This window comes from Bos indicus x Bos taurus, chromosome 19, assembly GCF_003369695.1.
Source record: "Bos indicus x Bos taurus breed Angus x Brahman F1 hybrid chromosome 19, Bos_hybrid_MaternalHap_v2.0, whole genome shotgun sequence".
Taxonomy (NCBI): domain Eukaryota; kingdom Metazoa; phylum Chordata; class Mammalia; order Artiodactyla; family Bovidae; genus Bos; species Bos indicus x Bos taurus.
The window spans coordinates 40829935-40842060 of NC_040094.1; the positions used below are offsets into that span (position 1 = coordinate 40829935).

At 38.3% G+C, this 12126-nt stretch overlaps 1 protein-coding gene and 1 pseudogene across 4 annotated transcripts in view; both read right to left on the reverse strand.

Annotated features, from left to right (window-relative positions):
• FBXL20 (F-box and leucine rich repeat protein 20) overlaps positions 1 to 12126 on the reverse strand; it is a 101423-nt gene that overhangs the window by 13217 nt on the left and 76080 nt on the right. For all 3 annotated transcript variants that reach the window (XM_027519802.1, XM_027519803.1, XM_027519804.1), the window contains exons 5-8: positions 11898 to 11992; positions 11357 to 11425; positions 2419 to 2514; positions 713 to 839 (exon numbers count right to left, since the gene is read on the reverse strand). In XM_027519802.1, the coding sequence (XP_027375603.1) occupies positions 713 to 839; positions 2419 to 2514; positions 11357 to 11425; positions 11898 to 11992 (387 nt within the window). The remainder of the gene's footprint in view (positions 1 to 712; positions 840 to 2418; positions 2515 to 11356; positions 11426 to 11897; positions 11993 to 12126) is intronic.
• On the reverse strand, positions 3700 to 4874 carry LOC113878574 (annotated as a pseudogene). The gene has a single exon (XR_003507026.1). The product of XR_003507026.1 is annotated as a 39S ribosomal protein L53, mitochondrial pseudogene (transcript).

Genomic DNA, 12126 nt, shown 5'->3' on the forward strand with positions numbered 1-12126 from the left:
AAAACAGAAACCAAGGCATGGTTTTAGCAACCTTTAATAAAAAAAGGGGGAATAAGAGCATAGCCCTACTTTGTCAGTCACTTCTAAACCCACTCTTGATCATTTCCTTCCACATGTTGTTACCATGTCAAATCCTTTTTTCCCCCACTGTAAAACACTGAGATATTAAAAATTTTAATGACAAAATATGTTGGATTTGTGATGTGACTGGCAGGAAATAAGCATCAACACTATAAAATGTAGGTTGCTATAAACTTTGCACATCCAGCTCAAGGTCTCAGGCAGTTGACAACCTAGCGTGTTTTCTTTTCAGATTAAATTACATGAAACCTTTCTTGCCAACAGCACCTGTTCTATATGATTTTCTCTCCTCATCTTTGCCTCTCATCAAAAATTTTATCTTTGGTCAGGTGTTAATTTTTCTCCTTTTTGGGGGGCCGGGATGGGGGTGCGGAAGGCCATGCTGCATGGCATGCATGATCTTAGTTCCTCAACCAGTGACTGAACCCACGCCCCCTGCAGTGGAAGCGTGGCGTCTAAGGAATTCCCTCTTCTACTTTTTCACTCTAGGGAAAATACTTTAATTTTTGGTAAGCATGGGTTTTTGGTTAGTAACACACAACTACGTATCTCTCTAGCCAACATCCTGGGCTGCCCACCAAGCTCATGGCGCCTCTATCAATCTAAAGTTAAGACAGGGAGTTATTATTACCTGTGTGCAGCCTTTTAAGAATAAGGCTTTAAGACCTCCACAGCCTCTCACTAGAGCTTGGATACCATCCTTGGTTACTTGGTCACACCAGGAAATGTTTAATTGCTCCAACAGTGGACATCCCTCACTTAGGAATAAAACAAATGAAACAAACATATGACTAAATCCAACTCTAAAGGCACCAATGTCTCATTTTATTGGTTATTCCATAACAACAAAAGGCATATTTATCAATGCTTGCGGTGTTCACGTGGGAGACACCACTAGGAGGACTAGCTCAAATCTACCTTAACAAGCTCAAGCACAATGCTGTTTTTCAGATATGTTAGATTTTATGGAGCTTTATACTTTTCAAAATATATTCTTTCTGCACTTATCACAACTTTAACAGTCTCAGACAAGAAATGGAAATTAAGTGATTCATTCATTCAAGTTAACAGAGTAATTAATGAAGAATCAGATTCAATCTCAAAGTTTTCTATCAAACAATTCAAGCACTTATCAAAGCATTAGTAATGAGGACATGGAAAATTTTCTTTTAAAAATTACAAAGGATCTGCAAAATTTTCTTTTCTGGGACATATATAGGGTATATTTTACACAGGCTGAATTTAGGATATATGATATTAGATCTCTGCCTTCTATCAAATACTATTTCATTTTTTGATTTAAACTACAGAAGAATTAACTATACATTTAAATTTAATTTACATTTAATTTAACTATACATTTAAACTATAGAAGAATCCCAAGCTTTAGGGCATTTTTTGGAAAATACTGCTTGGTTTTATAAAATAAAGCCAGGGATCTTGGTTCAAGTTCATTCTTCAGCATTAAAAGTGTTACTTCAGGCAGTCACCTCAGGAAGTCTGCCAAAGCCTCTCTCAGACCAAGATTAGCAATAGTCCTTCTAAGTTCTCCTCAAATTGATGCATTCATTTTTACCCTGACACTTATTCCTCTGTACTAAAACATACTTAAGTGTCTTTTTTCTTCTTATAGACTCTGAGAAACTTAAGGATGACTTATTCAGTTACCTCCCATGGTTGAATCACAATAACTGGGATTCAGAAGTGTTTTAGATTTTATCTGGAAAGTGTCTACCTCACAAGATTTTCAAATAAATGAGCTCATTTACATGAAGTGCTATAAACTATGAACACTGTTATACTACCTTATTTACTATACCAACCAGCCTTAGATATATGTGTTCTTAAGTATAGAAGGAGCCACATTTTCATATTACTTACACTCTACTTAACTAAATTTAATTTCTTCTTTTAATAGTTTAATTCTTATTATTCATAATGTAAGTAATGCATGGGACCATAATCATTTATAAAAGGCTGATAAAAAAGTAAAAGTGCAAAGAGAATGGGCACTTCACCCTCCTTTCAAGAAATATCTTTTTGTAATGCAGTTTTAAAAATTACAATCACATTAAAACAATGAAAACCTACTGAGTGCTTACTACATACAGAATCCTGTGCTAAGCACTTCATTCATGTACAAACTACTATTCTGTTCAGAAATCCTAGTTACTGCTAGTCATTTCATCTGAATTTGTCCTATAATTTGGGCAAGTGGTAAAACAAAGGGTCAATTTTGAACCACAGTACATATCTATAAAACAAAAGTTTCTTTCAATTCCAACTTAAATAAGTATTTGTTCTGATTATTGGACATTCTTGTTATAAGAAATTTACCTCAGAGCTTTTAGAGACATGTTTGTTATTGATGTACAGGAAGCCAAGTCAAGGTGCCTGAGTTTGGAACAAAACTTGCTAAGGCTAGTACATGTACTGAAAAAGGAGAAAATAATAAACAAATATGAACACAGTCTACTAAGCATATAATAATATTATACATAATTTTCAATAAACAAATAAGAACACATCTTTAGAATTTCATACATGATTCTCAAGTATTACAAAAACTAAAATTTCCATACCCCAAATATTAATAAAAAGTAGTTATAAATCCAGGGATCTTTAACCTTGAGGAAGAGGTAGGTTCTCAAAGGATAAAAAAAGTTGTGCTGTGTATAAGAATTTGCACAGGGGGAAGATCGTTCTTGATTCACATTTGGAAACATTAATAGCTATTCACAGTGACTACATTTGTGCTGGTAAAAGATTTACAGGCATTTTGTAAATTCACAACACCAGAAAGCTAGCTAGAACATGCTAGCGAGTTGTGATACATGAAAACCAAAAGCTGTCTCTGCTCTTTCACTTAAATCTCTTTCTGTTCACGATAACCTTGTGCATGGCATTAACAAAATAATCAGATTTTTGCAAGGTATACTGAGGATGGACTAGTGTTAGGCTGAAAGAAACTAAGTTATGTAATACTACTGCCTGCTTTCCTTTATGAATTTGTTAAAAGCTCTTTTCTCACAGTGGTCAAGTTCCTCATTTAAATTTTTTTTTCAGGTATGGAAAATCTCAAATATACTCTCAAGACTAACAGAGAATGCACATATACCATCATTAAACTCTGACATTTATCAATATTCTACTCTCGCTATTTCATCTATTTCCTTTTTTTCCCTTGTTCCAATCTTTTAGAGGAAATCCCAGACATATTATTTCACCATATATTTCACCAAATATTTCAGACATATTTCTAACATATAAGGATTTAAATTCCTTAATGTCTGACACCCAGTCCCAGTCTGTGTTCAACTTTTCCCAAATGTATCATAAATGCCTTTGTCAAACTTCCTCTTGTGGTTTTCTTCTGCAGTTTAGTAATGAACACTCTTTCTTGAACATAGCCAATCATCTCTTTCCTTGGTGAAAGGTCTGTCTAAGTGCTTAGGGCTTTTATCAGTTGATTAATTTTCTTTTTTTGGGGCCACATTGTGTGGCATGTGGGATCTTTGTTCCCTGACCAAAGATCAAATCTGTGCCCCATGCAATGGATGTGCAGAGTCTTGACCACTGGACCACCAGGGAAGTCTCAGGTCTATTTTTTTTTTTTTCCCCCAAACCACCACAGATCATGTAGTATTTATTTTAAAAATAGGCATATACGAGTACCCCTGCAGTTCAAACCTGCCGTTGTTCAACGATCATTATAGACAGTATGCAAGATTATCAGTTTTATTTTGGACAGAAAGTGTTGCTGGAATTTGGCGAAAATTGGTAGTAGGTACCCTGACTATATAGCACAGAACTTAAGATTAGAGCCCAACACAAATATAGGATTTAACCCAAGAGGACAGTTCAAGTCATGACAGAAGACAAGATGCCCCAAAAATAAAAGAAAGGAGAGTAGTACACCCTTATGGTTAAGACAAGGGACCGGAGAGGAAGAGAAGTTCCACAAGGAGTGTATTAAGAGTGGCAAATGCGACTGAAATGGAAAGATGAGGACTGAGAAAACAGCATTTCTAATAGAGTAAGAGGTACCTTGAGTAGTGGAAGGAAAAGCCAAATTCAAAAGGGTTAAGCAGTGAGTGACGGTAAGAAACTGAAATAAATTCAAATTTGTCCGCACCCCTCGTCTTTCCTCGTCCCATAAACACTGGTTAGGTTTGTAGTCACAGGCCTCTTCTTTTTTTTGGCATTCTGTGGCCCTCCAGATAGTGATATAAGTAATTAAGTTCTTCTTAAATAAGTGTCCTTAGCAGTCTTGGGTTAAAATCTGTTGACTGGTCTCTTTTGTGCTGTCAGCACCCGGTACTGGCGCTAGGCTTGTACCTGCTCGCCGCCGCGCCCCTGGCCTGGATGTGGGAGGCGAAAGCAGTCAGCACTTCCTGGGCGGTCAGGTGAGCGCCACGCATAATCAAGCGATGCCCATCTCCGAACAGCACGTCCACGCAAGGCTCGGAGCTGTCATGCCTCACGTCCGCAATCACTGAGCAGTTGAGGTTCGTGGAGCGAACTTTCTTGCTGCTCACCGCCTGGAGGAAGGAAATTGTCGATTCCACGTTCTTCTGGAAGGGGCAAGACTGAACCCGAACCTGCTTGACCGAGCGGAGCCAGAGCCGAGCCAAGGCCGCCGCCATGGTGACATCCGCCCCGGAAGGTCAGGCCTATTTTTAATTGGATTGCCTTGTTATTATTGACTGTAAGAATGTTCTCTGTATCAGTTCAGTTCAGTTCAGTTCAGTTGCTCAGTGTCTGACTCTTTGTGATTCCATGGATGCAGCACTCCAGGCCTCCCTGTCCATCACCAACTCCCTGAGCTTACTCAAACTCATGTCCCTTGAGTGAGTGATGCCATCCAACCATCTCATCCTCTGTCGTTCCCTTCTCCTCCTGCCCTCAATCTTTCCCAGCATCAGGGTCTTTTCAAACGTGTCACTTCTTCACATCAGGTGGCCTAAGTATTGGAGTTTCAGCTTCAGCATCAGTCCTTCCAACGAACACCCAGGACTAATCTCCTTTAGGATGGACTGGTTGGATCTCCTTGCAGTCCAAAGGACTCTCAAGAGTCTTCTCCAACACCACAGTTCAAAAGCATCAGTTCTTCGGTGCTCAGCTTTCTTTATAGTCCCAACTCTCACATCATACATGACTAGTGGAAAAACCATAGCCTTGACTAGACAGACCTTTGTTAGCAAAGTAATATCTCTGCTTTTTAATTTGCTGTCTAGGTTGGTCATAACTTTTCTCCCAAGGAGTAAGCATCTTTTAATTTCATGGCTGCAGTCACCATATGCAGTGATTCTGGAGCCCCCAAAAATAAAGTCTGCCACTGTTTCCACTGTTTCCCCAAATATTTGCCACGAAGTGATGGGACCAGGTGCCATGATCTTAGTTTTCTGAATGTTGAGCTTTAAGTCAACTTTTTCACTCTCTTCTTTCACTTTTACCAAGAGGCTCTTTAGTTCTTCTTTGCTTTTTGCCATAAGGGTGGTGTCATCCGCTATCTGAGGTTATTGATATTTCTCTCAGCAATCTTGATTCCAGCTTGTGCTTCATCCAGCCCAGCGTTTCTCATAATGTACTCTGCATATAAGTTAAATAAGAAGGGTGACAATATACAGCCTTGACATACTCCTTTCCCAATTTGGAACCAGTCTGCTGTTTCATGTCCAGTTCTAACTGTTGCTTCCTGACCTGCATACAGGTTTCTCAAGAGGCAGGTCAGGTTATCTGGTATTCCCAACTCTTTCAGAATTTTCCACAGTTTGTGGTGACCCACACAGTCAAAGGCTTTGGCATAGTCAATAAAGCAGAAATAGATGTTTTTTTTTTTGGAATTCTCTTGCTTTTTCGATAACCCAATGGATCTCTGGTTCCTCTGCCTTTTCTAAATCCAGCTTGAACATCTGGAAGTTTACGGTTCATGTACTGTTGAAACCTGGCTTGGAGAATTTTGAGCATTACTTTACCAGTGTGTGAGATGAGTGCAATTGTGTGGTAGTTTGAGCATTCTTTAGCACTGCCTCTCTTTAGGGCTGGAATGAAAACTGACCTTTTCCAGTCCTGTGGCCACTGCTGAGTTTTCCAGATTTGCTGGCATATTAACTTTCACAGCATCATCTTTTGGGATTTGAAATAGCTCAATTGGAATCCCATCACTTCCACTAGCTTTGTTCGTAGTGATGCTTCCTAAGGCCCACTTGACTTCACATTCCAGGATGTCTGGCTCTAGGTGAGTGATCATACCATCGTGGTTATCTGGGTCATGAAGATCTTTTTTGTATAGTTCTTCTGTGTATTCTTGCCATCTCTTCTTAGTATCTTCTGCTTTCTCTATATATTCTTGATATATAATTTAATGCTTTTCAGTGTAGAAATCTGGTATTTCTTATTCTCAGTAGGTTTTTCATGGAAGCTTTTGATCATACTAAGGAAACTCCTTTCTATTCTTTGTTGCTTTTTTTCTGGCGGTGCCACTCAACTTGCAGGATCTTAGTTCCCCAATGAGGGACTGAACCTGCGTCCCAGCAGTGAAAGCACTGAGTCCTAACCATTTGAACCACCAGGAGATTCATAAATGAGTGTTAAGAGTTTGTTCTGTGCTTTTACTGCATCTAATGAAGCATCAGTTAGTTCTACTATTGCATAGCAAATTACCTTAAAACCGAGCAGCTTAAAATAATAATTATTTATTATCTCAGTTTTCATGAGTCAGGAATATGTGCACAGGCAGCACAGCAGGGTGACTTGGACTCAGGATCTCTCACAAGGCTACCATCAAGGTATACTAGCCACAGCTGGAACCATCTCAAAGGTCGCTAGATACTGATTCCCTTCCAAACTCATTTAGGTTAAGTGGAGGTTGGCAGACTTAAGATGACCCAATTCCAAGCTTCCCCATTTGGTTTTTGATAGAATTTAAGTTCTTGCTGGCTGTTGGCCAGAGACCTCAGTTTCTTGCCACATGGGCCTCTTCACAGAGCTACTCACAAGAGGGCAGAATGCTTCCAGAGCTGGAGAAGAAAGTAGAGCAAGATAGAAGACACAGTCTTTTTGGAACCTAATCTCCAAAGTGATACACAATCTCTTTTGCAGTATTCTATTGTTAGAAAATGAGACACTATGTCCAGTGTACACTCAAGGGGAGAAGATTACACAAAAGTGCAAACAGGAAGAGGCAGTGATTATTTGGGGGCCAGTTTAGAAGCTGCCCATCACAATGAAAATGATCCTGTGGTTTTTGTCCTTTATTCATTCCAGAGGACAGTAAATCTCAGCAGCTGCTTATTTTTGTATGTCCAGGAAGTCAAGAATGGTTTTGGTATTTTTAAATGGTTGAAAGAAAGTCAAAAGAAGATACTATTTTGTGACATGTGACATTAAACTATGTCTCAGCAACATGAGATAAAGTTTTGTTGGAGCAGAGCCATGTTCATTTGTTAACGTACTATCTGTGGCCACTTTGTAAAACACTGGCAGAGTTGACACTGACAGAGACTACAAGGCCAACAAAGCCTAAAATATTTCCTTATCCAGCCCTATACAGAAAAGTTTGTTGTTCTCTGCTTTATTCTAATATTATGGAAAATTACATTAATTGATTTTCAGATGTTAAACCACACGTATTTCTGGGATAAATCCCACTTAGATAAGACCCAACCCTTTTATATGTTGCTGGATTCAGTTTGCTAATACTTTATTAAGTATTTCTCCATCTCTGTGTCTGAGGAATATAGTAGACTTCCTTTTATTGTGATGTTTTTGCTTGGCTTTGGTATCAGAAAAATACTGGCCACACAGGACAAGTTATGAATTATTCCTCTTTTACTTTATGAGTGAGTTTGAGTATTAGTATTCTTCCTTCTTTTGATGGACTCACCAGTGAAGTCATATGGGCCTGTGCTTTTCTTTTTGTGGGACAATTTTGAATTGTTGTATTTACTTCTACAGATTTATTCAGAATGTTAATCTGTACCTTCCCAGGAGTTGGTCCATCTCACCTAGGTTGTCTGATTAAATGTATTTATGATACTACCTGACAAACATTTCATCTTGTCTGCTTTTGACAATTTGAGTCTACCCTCTTATTTTCTTAGTCTAGGTTTATCAATTAAAAAAACTTTTTTCAATGATTACAGATTTTGTTACTGTTTTTGTTTCCTGTTTCACTGATATCCATTCTAATCTTTATTTTTTCCTTCTGCTTGCTTTGGGCTTTGCTCTTCTTTTTGCTAAGTTTTAAAAAAACTTTATGTATTTATTTTTGGCTGTGATGGGTCTTCGTTGCTGCATGTGGGCTTCCTTTAACTGGGCAAGCAGGGGCTACTCTTCGCTGTGGTGTGCCGGCTTCTCACTGCTGTGGTGTCCCTTGTGGAGTATGGGCTCTAGTGTGAGCAGGCTTCAGTAGTTGCAGCGCACGGGCTTAGTCAGTCTGCGGTAGGTGGAATCTTCACGGACCAGGGATCAAACCCTCATCCCCTGCATTGGCAGGCAGATTCTTAACCAGTGGATCACCAGGGAAGTCCTTTTCTAATTTCTCAATGTTGAAGGCTGTTACTGATAAGAGCTTTCTCTCTTTTCTCTTTTGTGACACAGGATTGCAGAGCTGTATTACTATCTTGGCCACATCACATTAATGGTGGTAGCTTTTCATTTTCATTCAGTTCAAAATTACATAGAAGCATGATGCTGAATTTCCAAAGATTCTGTTGAGAATCTCTAGTTTAATTTTCTAGTTCTGGTCAAAGAATATATTCTGAATGATTTTAATCTTCTTAAATTAAGACTTATTTAGTAGCCCAATCTATGCTCTACCCTAGAGAATGTTCCAAGTATGTATCTAAAGAATGTTTATTCTGTAATCATTGGGTGGAGTGTTCTATCTGCACAGTATGCATTTTTCCATCTGTTTACTTTCAACCTATTTGTGTATTTCAATCTAAAGCTTGTCTCTTATAGACAGCACAAGCTGGGTCTTGTTTTTTAATCCATACTGACAATTTGTCTTCTGGGTGAAGTGTTCAGTCTGTCCACATTTAATAAAAATTGTTGGTTTTTTAATCTTTTTTTTTTTTTTTTGTGGAGGGGTGGAAATATGCTGCATGGCATGTAGAATCTCAGCTCCCTGACCAGGGATGCAATCAGCAACCCCTGCATTGAAAGCATGGAATCTTAGTCACTGGACCACCAAGGAAGTCCCAGTAAAATTATTGATATGGTTGCATTTTCTCTCCCATTCTTTTTCTTTTTGTTTCATGCTTTCCTTAAGTTTGTTTTTCTGTCTCTCCTTTACTGTTTTCTTGTATCAGGTATACTGTTTCAATTCCTGTTGATTTTTTTACCTTTTCCCTGAGTTATTTTCTTATAGTTTGCTCACAGAATACAATATGTATCTTAATTTACCACAATCTATTTCAGAACAGTAACTTAATTCTCACAAAAACATTAGCATTTTACTCCAATATGTAATGGTTCTGTTCTCTCTCCTTTGTGCTATTATTTTCGCATGTTCTAACATATTTTATATATTACTCCTATAAATATCATAGACCTATCAATACTGTTGCTGTTCAGTTGCTCAGTCATGTCCGACTCTTTGTGACCCCATGAACTGCAGCATGTCAGGCTTCCCTGTCATTCACCGTCTCCCAGAGCTTGCTCAAACTCATGTCCATTGAGTTGGTGATACCATCCAACCATCTCATCCTCTGTCGTCCCCTTCTCCTCCTGCCTTCAATCTTTCCCAGCATCAGGGTCTTTTCTAACGAGTCAGCTCTTCACATCAGGTGGCCAAAGTACTGGAGCTTCAACTTCAGCATCAGTCCTTCCAATGAATATTCAGGACTGATTTTCTTTAGGATTGACAGGTTTGATCTCCTTGCAGTCCAAGGGACTCTCAAGAGTCTTCTCCAACACCACAGTTCAAAAGCATCAATTTTTCGGTGCTCAGCCTTCTTTATGGCTGCCTTATTTAAGTTCTGGCAATTCTTCTTCAGTTCAGTTTCCCAGCAATTGTTCTTTCCATTTTAGTTATTCTTTGCCCAGCTTTGTGGGGTCTCAATATGTGCATATATAGTTTACTCTTCAGCCAAATTTATGAAGATTTCTGTAGTCTTTTTTTGAGTCAGCTTCCCTCTTTCCAGACACCTATTTGGTCATCCTGGTCTCCCAGAACTTTGATCTTTCTCTTCAAATCAGACAGAACTTTGTGCCCAGCTTGCATTCCTTCTCCTGTACCATTATCTCAAAAATGCCACCAAGCAGAAAGCCACGACAATCATAAGGCTCACCTCATTTGTTTCTCAGTTCTGCTCTGCATGTTGTCCAACATTTCAGACTGCTTGCTTTCTATGTTTTGTACAGTTTTAGAGCTGTTTATAGCAGGAGGGCAGTGACTGTTGTTATCAGAAACAGAGGTCTCCACTCTTGATTTTTGAAGTCTGTATCTTTTTTCTTTTAAACTATATTTAATATACTGCTAAAGTCACTAGAACATGCAAAATTCTGAACATTAACCTGTGGTTATTTGATGATTTTAAGATATTTAGATTTATGAATTTAATGTGCTTATGTTAAAAGCTTTTGTTTTTCAGAAATGCTTATTGTAGTAATGCATGTTGGGACTTCCCTGGTGGAGCAGTAGATAAGAATCCTCCTGCCAATGCGGGGGACACGAGTTCCATCCCTGGCCTGAGAAGATTCCACATGTTGCAGAGCTACTAAACTCGTGTGCCACAACTAGCGAGCCTTCACTCCAGAGCCCTCAAGCCTGCATGCTGCAACTACTGAAGCCCGTGCCCAGAGCCTGTGCTCTGCAACGAGAGGCCACCACAATGAGAAATCCCCACACCATAACAAAGAGTATCCCCCACTTGCCACAACTAGAGAAAGGTTGCTCAAAAGCGACGAAGACTCAGTGCAAAAAAAGAAATGCATATTTACACTGTTTAGGAATTTTTCACAAAAAGATAAAATGAATAAGATAAAAGAGTGGGGGTATAGAGAAAACAAAACTAGCAATATTACTAAATAATATCAAGTAACTTAAGTTTTATTTTAAATTTTGAGGCAGAATTTGAGCCAAATTCCAAAATAAGCTTCTTGTTCCATTTCTAACTTCTAAAGTTGCTTTCTCTTTCTTGAAACATCATTTCTCTATGAAACCAAAATGAAATTTACTAAATATATTTAGCAGCCTGCATTAAAAGCTAATACAGGCAGGACATAATGGGCTATGACTTACCCTTCTAAAATATAAAATACTTACGCATCTGTAGTCTTTGTACACCCATTGAGATTCAGCACTTCAATGTTCCTACAGTTTTGTGCAAAGGTTCTTTATAGGAAAGAAACAAAGTAAAGGGTCTGAGGCAAAATGTGCACAATTCTCAGCATTAAAAAAATAATAGAAGATACAAAACGGCAAACCTGGATATTAGTACAAAAAGTCATTAAGTTACGAATAAATTAATTTTCAACCATAAACTTTTAAACATCAATCTTTTTGTCAACCAAAGTTAAAATTATCCGAGCTTGAATTAAACAGACAAACTTTACTCAAGGCTCCAAATGAACCATTTATAATATGGGGAAGCTGGTTTTTGTGGGGGAGCACATGTTCTTGTTTTATTCCCAAAACCACACATCCCACTACTGGATACTGGTATGATAAGCAATGAATGTGTATGTGGGTTCAGAACAGCTTAAGAATATGAAAACTATCCCAGCCTTTTCTGGGTGAGATGCTGCTGTGTCTCATGTTGTTCTTTACTTCAGTAAGATCAGTTAATGGGTAGTTATGTTTTTACCTTAAAGCATTGTCTCCTACTCCAAGACACCCACGAAGACTTAACTTTCGTAAAAAGCCCCCACACCTTTTTGAAATATTCTCCACTACCCGGCCCTGTAAAAAAGAGAAGATAGGTATACAAAAAGATAAGCCACCAAGTCTTGAAAAGAACATATTCTCATTATTAAAATGCTTCTAACTCGTTTAAACAACCTAATTAAATCAAATCAGCTTTCTTGGTCTATTTA